Source organism: Parasteatoda tepidariorum, chromosome 5 (genome assembly GCF_982258835.1).
Source record: "Parasteatoda tepidariorum strain Cologne lab strain chromosome 5, Ptep-v5.0, whole genome shotgun sequence".
In the NCBI taxonomy this organism is placed as follows: domain Eukaryota; kingdom Metazoa; phylum Arthropoda; class Arachnida; order Araneae; family Theridiidae; genus Parasteatoda; species Parasteatoda tepidariorum.
In genome coordinates, this window is record NC_141759.1 from 70,834,738 (window position 1) to 70,855,641 (window position 20,904).

General features: G+C 26.3%; 1 protein-coding gene across 3 annotated transcripts in view; it reads left to right on the forward strand.

Moving 5' to 3' along the window:
- LOC107442312 (serine-protein kinase ATM) overlaps nt 1-20,904 on the forward strand; it is a 108,279-nt gene that overhangs the window by 3,725 nt on the left and 83,650 nt on the right. For 2 of the 3 annotated variants that reach the window (XM_043051168.3, XM_043051169.3), the window contains exons 3-18: nt 1,174-1,338; nt 2,275-2,401; nt 4,160-4,324; nt 5,598-5,763; nt 6,555-6,717; nt 7,487-7,668; nt 9,581-9,781; nt 11,140-11,247; nt 11,899-12,018; nt 12,346-12,458; nt 13,169-13,456; nt 15,592-15,803; nt 17,483-17,608; nt 18,581-18,823; nt 19,657-19,792; nt 20,354-20,565. In XM_043051168.3, coding sequence (XP_042907102.2) covers nt 1,174-1,338; nt 2,275-2,401; nt 4,160-4,324; nt 5,598-5,763; nt 6,555-6,717; nt 7,487-7,668; nt 9,581-9,781; nt 11,140-11,247; nt 11,899-12,018; nt 12,346-12,458; nt 13,169-13,456; nt 15,592-15,803; nt 17,483-17,608; nt 18,581-18,823; nt 19,657-19,792; nt 20,354-20,565 — 2,727 coding nt within the window. The remainder of the gene's footprint in view (nt 1-1,173; nt 1,339-2,274; nt 2,402-4,159; nt 4,325-5,597; nt 5,764-6,554; nt 6,718-7,486; nt 7,669-9,580; nt 9,782-11,139; nt 11,248-11,898; nt 12,019-12,345; nt 12,459-13,168; nt 13,457-15,591; nt 15,804-17,482; nt 17,609-18,580; nt 18,824-19,656; nt 19,793-20,353; nt 20,566-20,904) is intronic. The other variant, XM_043051170.3, reaches the window with a different exon arrangement.

Below are 20,904 nucleotides of genomic sequence, written 5' to 3' on the forward strand. Positions count from 1 at the left end.
TAATTATTGATATTGTACTCACCTATATTTTAAAGTTTACAAATTAAAAGGAATTTTTCTTTTCCCTTGGTATTATCTTCCTTATTTGTGTTATACAATAAACAAAATAAGAAATTTGTACCCTAAAATACTTTTTTAATAAAAATATTAAAATTTCATTTACAAATTTCGCATTCTGGGAGTTAACCTTAAATATGTTATTTAATTAACACAGGAATTAATTACAAAATGAGAAATAAAACTGTTTTTTTTGTTTGTTTAAAATAAACATATTTGTTGGGACAGATTCAGATTTCTGATCCTGTTAAATATGAAAGAAAGTTCTTATCTGTAGTTAGGAACCTAATTAATTTAGATAGGTATGTTATCTTTTTTGGTTTGTGCGATTTGTTCCTTTTAGCCATATTTTTACTTTAATGTGCGCAGTTTCATTAATAGACTCTACCAGTTGCACCTATAAACAAACTTTACTATCCAAAATTAAATTCATTTTGGGTTTTATTTTAGGTTTTAACTTAACCTGTTTGGGTGAGCATGCGGTCTGCCGCACTACTGAACAGGGTTATCGAATACTGCATCATTCTGTGTGTTTGTAAGCCATGACTTAGAATTTGCACATATTTTTTAATCAGATGTAATCATAATGGTTTACTTTTTGTTAAGTTGTGTTGTTATTATGTAAATTATGTGACAGTTTAAAATAGAATCTTCTTCAGTGTTTATGCTCATTGGAAAATGTTTGTGTTTCTAATACTGTTTTTTTTCCCCAATCGTCTTTAACATATCATCATTTTTATTTTATGTGTTACCCGTTTGATATTCCCCATTTCTATTTTGCGTGGTATTTATCATTGAAGCAATGGTTGCATCATCATACGCATCTGAGTTTTGATTTATGTACAGTTCAGCTGGCCCTTAGCATGAACCATGCATAAACCTCACTGTTACTGTGTTGTTTTGGTTATTCTTTTTTCCCATGTTTTTGATGAAAGTGGCAAGGCAGAAACCCAGTTAATTAGGTGTATTCCGTGTAACAGGGTTTTGCTAAAGAGAGAGTGGTCAATGTTTTGTTTTGTTATTTTTTGCAAATATATTTTGCATGTAAACCGTAATTCATTTTTATGTCTTTATATTAGTGCTATCAATAGATTATTTTATTCTTTTTCATTTTAGAAACAAGTTGATGCCCTGAAAAATTATTTAACACAAGCTGCATACACACAATATTTAACTAGAAGTTCCACCTTGAAAAGAAATGCTCCTAATCAACCCCATCATGGTTCCATTCTTATTACTTGGAAGATAGTATTTCATAAAATTAAGTCATACCTAGAACAAGTAAGTTTTAGCTGGGCTACCGATAATGGGAGGATTTTTGTATCAGTAGCTATGCTAAAGTAATCACCAAATTTTGGTGAATTCCGGATGTTGGCTCGCTAGAAACTAAAAAAAAAAAATAATTACGATATGAGTCCAACTAAAAAAGAATAATTCGTAGTTATCTCCAAAGCAGTACAGAATTCTTTTTACGAGTTTAAAAGCCCTTTGATGCCACAGCAATTGTAGTTAATGCCAACGGGTCCAGATACAGAAATATTCCTTCTATAATCTATTTACAGGGTGACAAGAAATGAAATATTGAAATATTTTTATTAAAACATATTGCAATGAAGATATGAATATGTTAAATGAAATATTTTTATCAAAACATATTGCAACTAATTTTGAAAGAAATTGTGTTTCTTTAGTTACAAAGTTCTTTAAAAACCAAAAAATAGATCATCCAATAAGGTTCAGCTTTAACACACAGAGGTAAAAGCATTCAAGAGTGAAGCAAGATCTTATTTTCTAATTTCCGTTGAGCACAATAATAACTATCTTTTTTACCAGACTTGGATCCAACGTATTTTTTGGTTTGGTCTATCTTGGAGGTAAAAGTTAATGCTGAATTAAATAAGGCTTTGGCATGTCTAAAAAAATCATTTTACGTGAAATGCAAAATATTTGCATATAGCTGTGTCCCATGGTAGAAAAATTTGTGGTATGTTTATAGCTGTGCATAAAATTGGTCATTTTGAAAATTTGTAAATATGTTATGGATTAGAATGTTTATCATATTATTTTAATAAGTTAAGTTGGGATGTCTTAATGAGCTTTTAAATAATGATGCAACTGTTAATGCATCCTTATTCTGTATTTTATTGCAGTATTTGTTTAAAAATTGCTAGTCTCTGTGTAAAACTTTAGAATTTGAAAACAATGATATCTTTATAGGAATGCAGACAACTGCAAGAAAGAGAGAACTCCAGCTCTCTATCTGATGCTGTGCGAAATAATATAAACAAAGAAAAAGGAAAGTGTTTGAGCTTGTTTCGTACTTTCATTAGAGCATTACACTCAAGTAAGTACAACTAAAGTTTTATTTGTGTTTATTTGTTGCAAACAATATGCAATTTATGTGATATTATGAGGAAGTTTTTACTCTTTCTTTTATTTTTTATTGAATAAATAAACAAATATTGTAATTAATTTTATCAAAATATTTAAAATTTTTTTAATCATTTATAAAATGATTGCTTTTTTTACCTAACTAGTTATGATAATGTGCAAGTCATTTTTTTGAATATTGTTGATCAGACCATACTTAGGGAGTGGTGAACTGAATGATTAATAAAGAAAAGGGGGTGCTTAGAACTTAAAAAATGCCGTTCAGTTCTTGAGTTTAAGTTGATTAAATATTGAAAAATGGAAGAATTTGTAATATTTTACTATACTATTACATTACAATCTAATTTTTATGTTATTATTATAATTGTATTTCATGAACATTAATATAACAAATTTAAAATATTTTATGTTTGTAATATATATTTCTTTATAGAAATTCCAGGGTATTTTGTAACAAACCATGTGAAGATTCAGTTAATCTATTTTGTTTTGTCCAAGGCTGCCAAAACCCTTATATATTTTCAAAAAAGCAATATTTTTTAAGTTTTGTTTCTCAGAAACTATTTGACAGATTTTGTTTAAATTTTGTATTTACATAATTTAAAATTGCATTTACATTAAAATTACAAAAAACTACATAATTTTCAATGATGTAAAAATTTTTATGATCTATATGTCAAATTTTTTTTTACCATAATTGAAAAAAGTATTAAATAATTATTAATAATAATTTTTTATATTGATATCTTTGGCTAAAGGAAGTTTTAAAATTGTGAATAAAAAGTTTTATAATCAGCTTAAAATGCTTTGATATATGGCAAAATATTTAAAAAGTGAAATTAACAATAAGGGGCCCACATTTTCAACAGTTTTCCAGGCAAAAATAATGGAACCACTTTTTTCAGATTGGAGTTTCTTTTTTTACTCTGATAGTTAAATATCCAAATATGTTAAAATTAAAAGAGATGTTTATTGACAAGAACTTTTTGTGCGTGATTTTGTAATTTAATTATTAATTAATACAATTTAATTAGCATATTTAAGGCTAATCTTTTAAACTGTTAAGACTGACTTTTGATATGCAAAAATCCTATTATAACAAAAAAATTTCTGTTTAATATTTGTCTTTTTTGGCTTAATATGTATTTTTATAACTAAATTTATTTGTTTTCTTTCATTGATTCATCTCTTGGATGATCTATCTTTCAATTAATGTCATGTTCTCTCTTTTATCTTAATATGATAGTTTTTGAAAAAATATATTAATTATATCTCATTACAAATATAAAACTGTATTTTTTCTTGGGACATAAAACTAACTAATCACTAATTTCTTAGAATTTTTCATTCTAATTATTAATTAAACTAATTAAAACTATTTATTTCTCTATTGCTTTTCTCTATTGCTTTTCTCCCTTAATGATACAAATATTTCACCTGTTCAGTACAAAAAAAAAAAAAAAATTCTTTTAGAAATATTTAGGAAAAATAAAATATTTTTTTTAATTATCTGAAATGATTTGATATTTATCTACTGAAACAATTTCTTTGTTTTGATAATATTTGTTTAGAATTTACTTGCTTAATTTTATGGCACTATTTTCATGTTAGTTTTGTAAGGTTTGTTTTCTACCTGTACAATTCATAATCTTTCTGTACAATTCACAATCTTTATATATTGATTGCCCAATCTTTTTGGTTTTTATTACAGATAAGCAGTATGATATGGCTCAACCTATAATGGACCACATGTTGTCAATCTTTCAAGAACACTTTACTAAAGTTTCTTTTGGGTTAGAATATTCAAACATGTTATTAAAGTATATTTTGACTGATCCTTTTATGTGTCAACAAATTCCCGCTACAACTTTTGATGGTATGATTTTATGCATTGAAATTGTGAATATTTTTTACACTCATATACCTACATTGTTTTTCTTCCATAAACATTTTGCTATTGTCCTAGAGGTGGTGGGTAAAAAAAGTTTAACTGTATAATTTTTTTATACTAATTAAAATGGCAACTTTATTTATAAAAAAAACTTTACCAGCCTCTTAACAAATTAACTGCTGTGTTTTACCATATGTGCTCTTAATATTTATATCCTTTATATTGTTTAAATTATTGTTCCAGCAGGGTTTGGAGCAGCAGCTCGAATTGCTCCAAAATGAAATTTCTGCTCCAGCCTGTACCAAAATGTCATTTTTTCCCCAAAGTAATAACATTTTGTGTTGCATGTAGTTAAAAATATTACAAAATAGGAAATCACCTAAAAATATCTAAAAAAAAAGAAAAAAAAAAAGATTGAGAATTGATGGACTTTTACGATGGGGGTTAATACAGCTGTTCAAAAAGTGATAATTGAAATTTTGTGGTCAAAGCTCTTTGGAGAAATATTTTTCCAATTCTTTCTTATCCTAAATTTAATTCTAAATTTGAAAATTTTTCTAATTTAAATTTTTTTTGAAAATAAAGAGATTTTAATATCTTATGTAAGGATTGCTCCCCCATGTCCTCTCTCCTTGTCAGCAAAAATAAGCAAGTCAAAAAGCTCCCCTTCTTAAATGCTTACATAATATTTGAATGGCCCCTTAGAAATATTTAAAATTAATTTTTTCTAGAATATTCTTACTTAAATCTATCAAAATACTAACAATAATATTAAAGTACAAAAGCATTGTATTAGAAGCATGGGCTTAGGTAATTAATAAATAGATACAAGGTTAGGCAAAAGTGTAGAAGTAATTAAATATCTAAATATGGAACAAAAAGCATTTTTAATAGGAGAATAATTATGAAAACTATAATAAAAAATCATACTAGTTTTTTTTGTATGTATCTAATCTTGCTTGATATTTAAAGTCTTTAAAAATGTTACTTTGGAAATTGATTTCTTTACTTGAAGATATTAAAAGTGTTTATTATAAATAATTTATCAGGAGATTCTCATTAAAAATTTAATATGCTTTATAGATCTTTGTATTCTAAACCATAAACTTTATACAACTTTATAAGTCAAGAATATGAATTAGAATAATATAACTTTCATTAAGTTATGAATTTGAGAATTTAAGGAAATTAATTTTGTAGTTTTTTTTACTTCTCTGCAATTTTAATATTTTTTAATGTTCTGTTTTTATTTTTATAGATGCCATATGGATTTATTGCAAAGTTATAAAAAATCCCCCATCAGGATGGGATAGGACGTCTCTCACACAAGTTTTATTCCATTTATTAAATACAAAGTTAAATATAGGGATTTCTAACTTTTCCAAGCTTTTTAGGTTCTTCTCTTCAGTATTTGAAGCTGTAAGGTAATTACGTTTATTTATAGTTCTTTTTAATAAATTTTGCAATATATTGTTGCTAATATACTCTAGTGTAGTTATAGATGTTTTAATGGTATTTGAAAATACATAAATCCAATGTAATTCATAGAAAAACAAAAGTTTCATTATATGAATCTCTTTTAAGATCAATTTTAGCATGTGCTTGTGAAACCTGGACCATATCTTGTACGGATGAAGTTATCTTGGGTACCTTTGAGAAAAAGGTCTTGAGAAGTATTTTTTGGAGTAATTTAAAAAAAATGGTTTGAGGCTTAGAAGAACAAATTTAGAGCTTTATCACTCATATAATGAACCATACCACAAAGAGAGTTTTCAATGCCAGACCAATTAGTTTGCAAAAAAGAGGCATACTGAATTTGAGATGGATAGATGGCCTAGAAGAAGACCTTTTGATCTTAAGAACTGGAAAACGCTAGTAGGAAAAAGGTTAACCTGAAAAATACTTCTTGAGAAGGCTGAGGCCTATCCTGGGCTGTCGACACATTGATGAAGATGATGAATATACTCTAGTATACTGTATTTACTGTTTGTATTTTTTATTAGTCTGTTGAGGATATCTGGGTATCGTGTAAAATAAGTATTGTAAATATTTTTGACTTCTGTCAGTTTTAAACTGTTTCATCAAACGGGTCTCATCAAAAGTTCGGCATAATAAAAACCTGTGTCGAAAACTGTTAAGAGCCTAAGGGTTTGCATGAGTGTTAATCTTTTATTTTGTAGACTATTTTTAAAATATTGTGAATTTTACTTGCTAGGTCTGAACGAGCGTGTGGGCACCATGAGAATCTTCTTAAATGTTTAATGTTGTTTTGCCGAAGTTTAAATAATGACCATCGCTTACAGCTTTGTGAACTTGGGGAGACTATATTGCCACCCATAATGCAATTGTGGAAAACCCGTCCTTCTGACTCTAGTCAAGTAAGCCCATTGAAGTTTATGTTTATTTTAATTGTTTGTAATAAAAAAGTATTTTTCTTTCTAATTGTATTATAGGCTTTCTTTTAATGCGATATTTGCTTGTGCAATAGAATTTTCTGTTTTGAATGCTTCATTTTTATGATTTAAATTGGAATGTTGTTTGATTAAAGATTTAAAAATGAAATTATCTTTCATACCATGTTCATTAGTTTCAAGTAATTTGTTTGAATGAATATTTGTTCTTAATATATCCTTAAGAGAAAGTGGTTGCCATTGTTAGAAAGCAGGTCCCTTTCATGACTTTGAAGTATCACCTTAATTTTTCATTTTTTTTATACTCTGTTCTGATTCTCATTTTTGTCTTCCTTTTTTAATAGAAAATGTTTTAGCATGTTTTCTTTTATTTTTAGCAACCACATTTTCATACTAAAAAATTAATAAAACCATCATGTAACTCAGTAGGAACAACACTATTAAAAAGAAATAGTAATTAAAATTTATAAAAATATTATTTTAATCTTTGAGGCTTATACGAAATTCTATTGTATAGATAAATAACATGAAATTTACTTTTGGCTTCAAAACTTCTTGTTATTTATTTAACTTTAAGGAATAATTTAAGCAAAAATTTTTTTATTTTTTTTTTTGAATTATTTTACATAACTTTCATTGAGAAGTTACTTTATATTTTAGTTTTATTTTATTAAATTGTGAAGATTGATAGATTCTTTAACATTAATGCTTAATGCAATTGTTTTTCCTCCTTCAGGAATTAATGTTGGAATTCATAAGTTTTCAATTAACTTTACATCACCCAAAAGGACATGCCACTGAAGACAAAGGTGCTGTAGCTCATGAATGGTCTTGTTGGAAGAATCTACTGTTAAATCTTTATAAGTTAATCATTACTGAAATAATGGAGATCTGTGAGAAAAATAAGTATTCTTCCAGGTTTGTATAATTTGATGTTTTTAGCACAGTTTATGCTCTATGGTATGACCCTCCCTAAAAAAGCCACCCTTCTGTAATAATGACTGATTCATAAACTTGAGTTTCTTTTTCTTACGTTTATTTTTAAAAATTGTTTTCATTTGCTATTCCATTGAAGCATTGTTATTTTAATGTCCATTAGAACTTCTGTACTAAACTCTTTATTCGCTTGTGGTAACTATAATTTAGTAAGTTGGTTTTAAAAAAGTTATAAAAAAATTATTTAAATCATTATTTCCTTTGATATTACCACACAATCGGGAATTTAAGGCTTGACACATCCTCCACAGGAGTGGGGTGCATCACCATGATGTTGATTTCTGTAACATTCAGTTTTTTTTTACGAGACTGGTTTGTTGACCCTGTGCTCAACCCCCTAACTTGGAGGACTGGAGTGTTACAGTTCGTCTGGAGCCTTGTGGGTCACCTGTTGGTCTTTGGGAGGCCCTACCAGTAACATAACTCAAGCAAGTCCTAAGTCCACTCTAACCCCTTCACCATGGCACAATCCCTAAATTCCTCCTCTAAGCCTTAAGTAGTTTATGGTATTAATTTATAGTCATTCATAATTCGTGCAACTTTCTTTTCTAAGGATACAATGAATTTATCGTTATCAATCATACTTTTCTTATTTTGAAATTATATTCACTCTACTTGAGAAATGTCTATCCCTTTGTGTGGTTTATTTTCAAGTTAAAACATGTGGTCTTTGTAGTTATCTTGATATATATTATATATCAAAAATGGCTGCCCTCAACCAGCATATTATTTTTTAACTTATGAAGTGATGTTTTAAAGGGTACTTTTACGTATCTATTAATATAGAAATAAAGTTGCATTATTTCCAATTTTTTTGTTAGTTATTGAATTTTTATCAAGGAAAAGTATTGCTTTGTTAAAATTTGAACTGTATTTTTTAGCTATGAGGTAATATTTGCAGCATTCTCAATATAATGACCTCTCATTTTGACATCTGTTTTCACACAGGCCATGAAGGTTCTTATATCCAGCGTCGACAGTGTTATAAAATTTGCATTTTAATTTCTGTGGATTCCTAATGATTCAATTTATAAAAATTTTTAATATTTTTTTTATGTACTTTATCTTATTAAAACTTTCTTACTGATGTCTTGTTGGAGCTTAAAGTTTTTTTTACCTTGATTGAGATTGATGATTTCCATGGCAGTTATAAAAATAAGTTATAAATGGAGATGAAACTGGCTTAACGGGGTGCAGCAGGGATTTAGGTGCATCATGAAATTTTTTTGCACTTTCTTTCTTTTTTCAAAATAACAGATACTTAATATTAATATTTGATATTAAGTATCTGTTAATATCAAATAATTAATTATGTAATTAATATGTGTAATTAATATTTGAATTGAAATACTAGCCAACTTGAAATCATGAAGTTAGGAATTATCAAGTTATTTATATAAATGAGAATTAATTCATTTTTATGAAATATTTTAGGGTTATTACATCAAATTTTCACTGTGCTTCATGTTAAAAAGATAAATAGAGCACTTAAAAAAGGACACCTTTAAGTATCCTTGCTAACTTGTGAAATTTTATTTTAAAAGTTTTATATTCACATTAATTAGCTATTATAATTAAAAAAATTTTTTTTTTAGTTTCAGTAAAAATTAAGCAAAAAAAAAAAAAAAAAAAAACGGTTTTAATGTTGAATTTATGTTTATGTATTTAAATATTTTTATGGAATTGAGTTTATTTTAAAAAATTCAAAGCACTTTTATAATATTTTTTACTTTTTGATAGCATTAATTAATTAATTTAACTCAAAGGAACTAAATGTAATTTCTTTATATGTTGATTAAAATATTTTAAAGTGTGATGTTTTCTTTTCTTTTAGTAAGGAGACCATTTTAAAACCAGTTTTCATTTCCGTAACTATTGAAATTTGTGCTCAAGTGTTTGATGATTCTGTTGGTGCTTTAGATGTAACACAATCTTCTTTCCTCAATGATGGATCTTTGCCATCTAAAAAACGGCGAATCGATGTCTGTTTTCGCACTTTGATTGAAAGTTTATCATCATCAAAAATTGTTCCCTGGTAAAAATTTTGTTTTATTGTAAAATATTTCTTCTTTATTTAATTTTTTGTATTATACACATAATATCTGTTTTGAAGTTCTAAATACAGTAGTAAACTTTGTAATTTTTTTTTCTTTTTTTATAACTGTTTGTATTTTTACAAAAATATTCAGATTTGTTAATTATATTTTGGCAGCATTCTTTGATATATATCAATGAATATATATCTAGATATATATCATATCTACCCAATATTTATATTAAAATAAGTATCTGATATTTGCAAGTTCAAAATATTTCTATGTTTTTCACAGTTTTTCATTATACACTGTACAAACACATGCTGTCATTCTTTACGGATAAATACTTGTTTTAGACTGCAGCAGTTCCCATCCCTTACTTACTTAGAGAAATACATTCTTAGATTGTACATTCGCCCCTAATTTTAACTAAGGTAATGAAGCTGCCTCTTAATGAGAAAGATGTCAAACTAGATCTAACCAATAGTCTCAATTCAGTGTACAGGTATTGCCAACTAGTATTTGAATCTGTATTGTGCAGAGATTTTTTTTCCAGCTGTCCCTGTGTCTTGTAAGATAAATTTATTATATGTCTTAAATTTTAAAATAAAAGATTAAAAAAAAATCATGCCAAAAATTATCATACAGGATGACTTTCTGAATGTGGAACCTTCAGTTTTGGGAAAAACTGTTAAGTTAGAACACAAATTGAAAGATAAAACAACTAATCTTTTTAACCTATTAGTAACTGACTCTTCTATGACAGCTGAGTTAGAAAGAATATGTTCTAGCTTTGGATTTGTTCAATCCAAGCTGCGTATGTGCTTACTTTTATGTTTAAATATTTTAACAAAAAGAAATAAAGAGAGAATTTATATTTTAAAATTTTTGTGAAATAAAAATGTCTTTACACTTGAAGTGGAATATAATACTTCTGTGACAAGCATTTAATTATTGAGAACTTTGAATAAAGTTTCGTTTTATAAAGTTTTGTTGAATGTAAAAAGGAATTTAAAACATATTATGAACATAAATAAAGTGGATTTTTTTATGTTCCAATTTTGATATGTCTTAAAATATTTATCAACAGTAATATTAACTATTTTATTGTACCAAAATATTGAACCAAAATATCGTATAAGTATCAAAATATCAGATACATATTGAAATATATGATAAATATCAAAATGTGGGATATATATCAAAAAATCAGATATTTTTAATATTTTCTGAAATGTCATATTTACAATCCCTGTATTTTAGTTCTAGTGTAAAATATTTTTAAAAACTTCTTGACTGCCTTAAATTGTAAGACTATTAAACTTTTTAATGAAGTTTCGTTTTCTTTTTATTGCAGGTTACAAATTATATCTGCATTTTTGCTGAAATACTCTGATGTGCTTTCCAAAATTGAAGCTGAACAGCTGTTTGATACTTTAATTGACATAAATTTATCTTGTAATCAGTAAGTCAAATTTTTCTTTTAATTACCTATTATTTTCAAAACAATTTATATTTTATAAGTATTATTATTGCAGTAGCTTTTTTTAATCTGGCCATTAGAAGTAAAAAAAATAAAAACATTTTACTTGCAGTTATAACTTAAGTAAATTTTTAATTTCTTTAATTTTTTTTTCTTTGATAAAGCAAAGCGAGTTCTTTACTATAAGTGCTCGCATTGCTTGATTACATTTGTTTTACTTTAGCTTGTTTTGGTAGGTTAGAGCAAAGTAGGGTAATTTGTACTTAGCAGATTAAGATAAAGTCTATAGATGTTTCAAAATTTTTATTTATTTTATTTTATCCAGCATTTGATTCAAATTAACCATGCCAATAATCTTATATTATTAAATAAAAGAATAAATGAACAATTATATCAATCATTGTTTTTTTTTGATACACATCAATTTTAAAATTAATAATTTCAAATGTAAATATAAAAATTTATGTATGTACCAGAAATTTTAAATAAAGTAAAAATCTTGATATACTTACCATTAAAGTATCTCTTGCCATAACAACTATATGCATGTGTTACAAACCATAAATTATTAAATAAATGCAATATAAATAGGTATCAATGTTCTTAACAAATTCTATTTTTATTTCATTTCAGGTTTGAAACAAAAAATTATTTACTAAATTGTTTTCAGTCTTTTGTTCAAGCATTTGGAGCTAAATCTAAATATTCAAAATCACAATTTAATTGGCAGAAGTTTTGGGATATTGGAATCAAGTGAGTGTACTAATTTTATGTTATGAAACTTCTGTAACAATAAAGAGGGTGTTCAGCAGAAGACTGGCTGATTTTAAAATTAAAAATCTCCGCAACAAAAGATACTAGAGAATCTTCTAGAGATATATGTAGAACCTTCTTTTTTATCTCCTGACATTTAGTATTTTTTAATTTTAGGTCAAATACTGTTATAAGTCAATGTCATTCTGCAGGACCCTTATAGCTATATATTACTTAAACTATATTTCTTAAATCAAATTTAATGTTATAAATGTAATTCTTTTTTTTTGGTTTTCATCTTCTGACATTTAATATTCTTTATTTTAGGTCAATAGCTCTTATGAGTCAATGTCATTCTGCAGGTCATAAGCTGCTTCAAGTTCTCTTAATGCATGAGCTTGTTGTTCCTAAAAATGATTTTCTTGCTTTATACACTTTAGGTAAGATGCCATAGGTAATTACTTCAGGTAATTTTTTTGTACAGTTAAAAAGCTGTGATATGTGAAGTAATAATGGTGTCTTTGCTTTAAATCATTTATTCTTATTCACTCTGAAGTATGCTTCTTTTAGAAATCATTAAAGAAAGTTATAAAATATGAGTAGATGTGACTTATATTTTATAGAATGTTTGGTTTTTATTTGCTTATAGATTTGCATTGAAAGAAATTACGTGAAATGATTTGAAAAAATTTCTGCATTTTGAACTGCGAAATTGAAGTGCCTAATTTATGTTTTTCTTTTCTTATTGTTGAAATTTTCAAATCTGTTAATATTGTACTTTATAAATTTGGTTATTGGCAGTTTAGTCTGAAAACAAATATTGAATGACAACCCTGCAGCATTTATTTTGAATGAAATATTTGAGCTTCTATAATCTTTATTTTTTTCTTTTATATTTTTGATGCTGCTGAATTCTTTCTTTTCATCGATAAAATTTGAACTAATATCAATAAAAAAAATAAAGAAGTGCTTTAACACAAAAAGTACATTTACAGGTAACATTTTCTGATCATTTTGCGGTTTATGCATAAAATTTTCTTATTTGTGATTGTTTCTGCCAAATTTTGTATATAATCGCATAACCACTCAATTCTGCTTATAATTTTGATCTTAGTTAGTAAGTTAGTAAATTTGAACTATTTTGTTACAGGTTGTAGTAATCGAGTGTCTCATGCATCTTTAAAATCTCTGGAAATATTTTTGAAGTCATTTGCTTCTTCTATTTCAAATAATAACTTAGGACTAAAAAATTCTGTTGGTCATGAATCAAGAATTCTGGAATGGCTTTTTTCTAAAAAATCAGAAGATAATGCGGTGTTTCAAATTCTCTCTGATGATCTTGATATCAATGTTTTTGAAGTATTTGCAGAGGTAGCTGCTTCTCTCCTTTTGCAGTATAATGAAAATTATGAATGTTTTGTAAAAGATGAAATGCCAGGTAAACTTTTTTTCTTTGATCAATAACCTAAATGTTACAAATTATTAAAAATTCTCATTTTTCCATGTTATTTGTTTTAATTAATGTATTTTTATTGTTATTTTTTAATGTAATAATAGAACATAATTTGTTAATGAGGATATCAATTAACATAGGGACTTTAAATCCCATTTTTAAAATATAAATGAAACCATATTTATTTCAGCTCTTTCCCTCTATGACAAATTAAATTTTTTTTATTTAATTCTTTAGAAGTTAAAAAGTAACTAAAACTTTTCTTTATTGTGACAAAGTATTTTCACTTCTAGTTTGTCATTTTTTTTTTCTTTTTTCCAGCAATTTATAATTGTATGTTCATTATTTATGACAGTTTCAGCTCTATTTTTTTAGTGGGTTCTAATGGGTTTATTGCAGAGATGTACAGAGCTCTTACTTTTGCCAGGTGCCTAGGGAAATTTAATTTTTTACTCAGCCGGTTTTGGGGAGTCATCAAAAATTTTATTTGTTACTAGGCTGGTTTTGGGTACCCGATATAATTTGGAGTTATTACATGGCGTAGATAGATATAGTTTTAAGAAATTTATTGTGTGCCTATATAAATAAAAACAAATTTTATTTTTATACTTCGTTAAAATAAATTTCAAAAAATATTTCAATGAAATCTGGATTGACTATCCAGATGTAAAATGATGAACCTTGCTATAAAGTTTGTTTCAGTGCTAATAAATATTTATTTAACCTAACAAGCAAGTAAAATTATTGTTTTCACTACAAAATTAGTTAAATAATCTATCACTCAGTATATTGTTTTAAACTTCCGTAGCTGCTTTACTAAATACAGTGCACCAAAAGAAAAAAAACTGATAATCCTGAATAACTTTTGATCTAAGGATCGGATCTTCATGTTCTAGGAAACATTCATAACGGCTCAAGGGGAACTAATAACAAAATTTGCAGACGATTTTAAGTTACAAAATCAGACACAAAAACATACCTTCACTAACTAAACATATTCTTTTTTCATCGAATTTCAATTCCCGACTCTCAAAATATATGGGGTAGCCGCAACCTGAGAAATATTTTCCCCCTTTTGAAAATTTTGAAGCCCTTAATGTTAATTTTACTTTTTGCTGTTTTTATTTTTTTAATTTTTTTATTTTATTTTTTAATTGAGAAATTGATTTTTAAATATTTGACTTTTTTGAAATTCAGTTTCTCAGGAACTATTAGACTGATATCGCTCAAGTTTTGTATTTTGTCATGACTGCTACGCTCAAGTTTTGTATTTTGCCATGACTGATATCGCTCAAGTTTTGTATTTTGTCATGACTGATATCGCTCAAGTTTTGTATTTTGCCATATAAAATTGCATTATTTGAAATGATATAAAAATTGTTTACCTTTGAATTAAATTTTTTTTGACCATTCTTAAATAAAATAATACGAAATAATTATTAACAAAAAGTTATTTTTTGCATTGAATTATTTTTGGATAAACGAATTTTAAAATTATGTGCAAAGATTTTTCAATTTGACATAGCGAAATACACAAAAAGTAAAATTAACATTAAGAAGTACAAACTTTGGAGTGCTCTCCTGTCTAAACTATTTTGACCATATTTCCGAAATTGCGGCATATTTAGGGGATCAAAAATCCGAATCTGTTGAAAATAAGACATGTTTATTCAGAGAAAGTACGTTTTTGTGTCTGATTTCGTAATTTAAAATATCATCTGCACTTATTAATTAGCATATTTGAGGTCACCCCCTCTAGCCATTTAGATTGAGTCCTAGAACGGGAAATTCTGATCGTTATACCAAAAGTTATTCAGGGTAATTCCGTTTTTTTTGGCGCACTTAACAGGTTATAATGCAGAGTTAAAAATTTAAATAATTGTTTGATACAAAACCAGAAAATGTATTCATTTTATCCTTTTTATAATAGTATTTCATTCTGTAAATTAATTCAATTTCATCGAGGGCTCCAACCCTTCATAATTAGCTATGATCATGCTTAGCAACTCATGGAAAATTTCAGCCATTACTGAAGGATGGTATTATCTACTTTAGGAATCTAAATTTACAAAGAAGCATTTAAATTTGTAAAAATATCTACCCTTACTTATCTTTTTTAGACCATCTCCAGTGGATAAGTAAAATGGAAGATGAATTACTTCAATTAACATTTAATTTACCAGTTCAAGAGTTTAAGACTCCAAGTTGTAAAACACAGCTTACCCAATCTTCATTTTCTTCTATAAAAAATTCAGCTATGAAGGAAAAAGTTCTTAGTTGCTTTATTGAGGCCACTAGTACTTTATTTGAAGAAAAAAACTATAATTCTCAAGTAAGTTTTTCTTAAAATATTTTGCACTATTTTTTTCATAAAATTACTAATTAGTTATTCAAGGAAGTGTTCTAAATTCTTTTTTATTTATTAAAATTTAAACAAATATATATTTCGTTATTAAATTTTAGTATTCGATTTATTTTCTGTTTTAGTGAAATTTTGATTTATAAAATATAGTTTTAAGATATCCTAGAATAGTCTGAAATTATTTTATATAATGATGCATAGAGTTTTTATGCATGATAATAATAGCCTGAAAAACAATAAATTTTTTAAAAAAGATTACTTTCGCACAGTCGGAAATTGTTTTTATTAATCGTTATACAGTGTCCCTTTTTATAAAGTGATTACTTTAGTATTTGAAGATTTTGATTGCAATAACGGGGTGAGTTTACTAACAGAATATCTTCTGAAAAATTTGATAGCATTTTCTCAGTATCGTATATATTAGTATTCAGTAACGTTATTTCACTTATATGTAATGTAAGTGTTATAAGTTTAATTTCTAATAGAAAATTTTGAATGATTAAGATAAACTGTATTATTGAAATTTAATGTAAATAAAGCTGAAGTTAAACAAATTAAAGTTCTCTTCATTGAATAAAAATTAACAAAAACCTTTGTCATTCAAAAGTTAGACATTTAAAAAGTAAGCATTCTAATGCTGAAAATAAACCTGATAAGCCTTATTTTTCTAAAGTGATTAAAAATAGTTATTTAAGTGAAAGTGAATAAAAATATGATATTCCTGTGAACAGATGATTTCTTTGAAAACAGACTCAAAATATTGCTGCTGGACAATTCCTAACTCTCCAAATCAATCACTCTTTTTCACTTTTAGTTATATTTCTATGAATGACCAAATTGCTTTGGTTCAAGTTTATGGTATTTATAATTCTGATTCTGAAGAAATTCAGTGTTATTGTATATAAATGATTCGATGAGCAGCTGATGCCACCAACCAGTGAGTTAACAAACTGACACTCTGTAGTCTTATTTATTCATATTAAAAAGCTATAAAATGAGCTGTTTTAATTTTTTTACTTGTCCAAATGTTATCGCTTAGTATAAAACTGTATGATAAATATATACATTCTTGAGATTTTAATTGATGGAGAAGGTTGCAGTCATTTGAAGTAAGGGGAGATTTATTATTTTTAATGTAATTACTATTTTTAATCTAATTATTATTTTTAATTATAATTTTATTTATTATTTTTTGCAACATATTAATTTTATTGTAATTTTCTAACATTATGCATTCTTTTAGATGGTATTTTTATGTATATATTAACATAAAAAGAACAAGTTTTGTTATCAGTTTCCTAATTCCCATTAAAGTCATGCCATTCAATTTCAATATTTTACAGATATTTATATTGTTAACAATTTAAAAAAACTAACTTCCCAACGTCTATTTTTGTTTTCAAAGTTGCACAAAAACTCTATATATATTTAAATTTTGATGCCACAGTGTTGAAAATTAAATTATTTCAATTTTATGTTATAACATATTTATATATAAATGCTTCTCTTAAATGTAATAGTTCAGCAATAGATATTATTTAAAAGGGACTTAATTATAGTGTTTTTAAAATTGGCAACTAATTGGCCTTAATATATTTTTTAAATAATTTTTTTTCAAAGTATAAAGGTTGATTTCCTTCTGTTTTTAGGTTTGTTTCACTCCTATTTTTGTGAAATATGCTCTCTTACTGTTTGAAATGCTCCAAACTTTTTACTTTAAAGGTGTTTTAAAAGTAGAAGATTTACAATCCAACCTTTTTATTTCTCATTTCAAAGTAAGTAAACTATTTGACATTTAATATGTTTTTTTCACAAAAAATTACTTCGCAAAATTTAATATATAACTTCAAAACTTACCGAAAATAACCTTCTACATTGGTATTGTAATATTTGGTAGCCTTTTTCTGTGTGCTTTATTCTCTATTCTGGATTCATTTTGTGCCTGCCCTTTGATGAATTTTAAACTGTGATTAAAGAAAAAGGAACACAAAGAAATTTAATTACATCTATAATTTTTATTTTATTTTATAACCAGTGTTGAAAAGATGCCCCATTTCTGGTGTAAATTATTTACTGTTTCTATAAGAACTGTAGCCACACATGCTTCATGCCAGTTTCCACATCTCTGTTAAAAATGCTTGATTCTTTCTCATATACCCTGTGCTTCAGGCCAGTCTGTGGAGGTAAAAATGGTAAAAGGAGGTTAAAGTTAAAAATTATAAATCACTGTTATGAAGCACTGTTTGGGGGGTCCCTGATGAAGAATTATAAAATACTGATGTGTCCTCAATGTGACGTGTCACTCAGATTCTTTCTTTTTTTTGTAAAATACGAAAATACATATGATAATCACAAAATATACTTTGCAATAAAATTTTTTTTTTCTATTAAAATGAAACATGTATTATATAGTTATTTTTACAGTTGAATACAGTTACAGAATAGATTTTTACTGTTGAATATTGAGTATGAGTTGTATTGAAAATCTGGGGTACAGACTTTATGTTTTAAATCCTCTATAGAAGGAATAGAAAGTTTTATAATCTTAAAGATGTTAAGCACACCTAGTGTAATATTATTTTCCTCTAAGCTCTTATCAGATCTTAAGTTTTACTGAAAATGAAGGTAAACTTTATACCTATATTTCAATGCTTAGTTTATATTGGAAAGTAATACAGTTGAATGGAATATACTTAATTTAAATAAATAATATATTCCTAACTTATGAGTATATTTTTATATTTTAGAAAGTTTTCCTTGCTGCTTTTGAACTAAATCTAAAAGAAGAACGAAAACATCCTGGAAATAGCATTGTTGTTCTCTTCAAAAGAACCATTGAACGTATTGTTTCAGTTTTCAAAAATAAAAGGGACTCTCTTGAAATTGAAGCTTTTGATAAATTCATTTTTGCTGTTGCCAGTGTGATACCTTCTGACATTTTACAACTTCTTCTAAGTTTTAGTTTAGAGAAAATTAGCGATTCAGTAAGCGTAAGTTGTTCTCTTTCCTATCGTTATAAAATATAGTTAAACCTCAATACTATAAACTTAAAGAAAAAAGAAAAAAAAACTGAAATATCAAAAATTTATCATAAACCATAGATTATTAACAGGTAAATAAAGAAGAAAAGCTTTATTTACTTATTTTTATAGAAAGTGATTCATTTTTTTATTTACATAAGGATTCCAGTGCTGTTTCCTTAAGAGAAAAATGAGATATTTTATCACAATGACACTTTCTAATTGGACAAAAGTATCTCTACTTTTTCTAGAACTTTTTAGAATAAAGGAGATCATAAAAGGATGGTTGGTCTTCATATATGTATGTCAATTAAATGAAAAGAGATAAGGAAACAATAAACAAGGTAGTTCCTTCCCCTCTTGTGATCTTCTTGCACATTTTTGTGGTGTAATGCAGAAATGTAATGATTTCAGATTGTGAATGTCTGCGATCATTGCAGTTCTGCGCTTCAAATTTTCTGCACGATTTTCCTCCTGATATATTTTCAAATAGCATTTCATTTTTTTAAAATTTCCTTTTTTCCAGAATTTTATTTTTTATCTTTAAATTTATTTTTATTTACTACTTTTGAAAAGAAATTCAAGTTATCGAGAGAAGAGGAAATAAAATTCATCGAAGCAGGATTTTCTGTTCATTGAGTCCTTGGAAAATTTGAAGCAACATTCGTAAGAAAGAGGTTTAATTTAGTGAGGTTTAACTATACGTGTAATGTACGCATTTAATAATAAGGTTTTAATCAATTGTGTTGTAGAGTTTTCTTTAGCTTTTTAAAGATATTTTATGTGCTTTTTTTTTTAAATAGAACTCATCATGTGTTCCTACTGAAGTTCCTGGAGAAAATGGTAATGGTTTTATACGTAAGAAAAATAGATATGCTATTGTAGATGAAAACTTAGATGATGAAAGTGAAACTTTTGAACCCAACTTGAAATTTATAGGTACTTTAAAACTAACCAAAACTCAAATTGTATTGTATTTTGTGTTTTTAAGTTTTTATGATTTTTCTGTCTTCCTATTTTCTTAAACAAGAATGTTCTACTTAAGTTATTAAGTGACTTATTTAGGTCTTAAGGCCTGTATTTATTATTTTTATATTATTATTGCTATTGGCTTTATATTTAAATATAAAATTATATGAAGTATTTAAATGTAACTAAATATTGTTTTTAAAATTTGTATCATCAAATATTGTATTAATGGAAAAGGAATTATCAATCTGGTAATCTGTTGAAATATCTAAACCAAACCTTTCTTTTTGTTGCAATTTTTCTTTAACACTGCAATTCAAATCACATAAAGATTATTTTTATTATTTATGCTTTTAAGTTATTTTTTCTTATTTGTCCCTTATATTTTAATGAAATGCATCTAATTATATTTAAAATATTTAAAAAAATGGATTTAAATTGAAAGTTTCATATAAAAAAAAAATCATTTTAGCTTTGAATGTTAATGTATATTATAATATTTTCCATAGTTCAATTGATGCTTAATTTTAGATGCTGCTGGATTATTTGATTGGGATAGTTTATCTGAAAATTTTAAACAGCAGATTCAGTGTCTTGAAATTCTTGGTGAATACTGCAGTTTCATCACTGCTAATACAGCTTATAAAGTTCAAGGCAGCCTACCAGAACAATTATTACAGAAACTGTTACCCCTTGTTAAAGAAAAAAGTCAAAATGTTAAGACTGTTTACGATATTCATTTAGTAAGTAATTTTTTATATTTGCGTAGGTGTTTTGAATTTTTCTTTAGCTTTAAGTTTATCTTGCTCCTTTAACTTAGTTTTTGTTATTTCCTTTGACTTGTGAATTGCTATTTCTTTTATTATTACTTTATCTCATATGTTTCTCATAGTGGTTATGTTACAGTTAGTAATTTTTGCATTTCATTTTGTATATTGATCTATGTTTTATAAACTAATTCTAGAAAAATGTGTTATTTAACAAATATACTAACAATTTAAAAAGCTTAAAAAATGTTTAATCCTTTAAGCGTTTTTTTTAAAGCCTTATTGACAATCCTGAATTGAGCTTAGGATAGGATT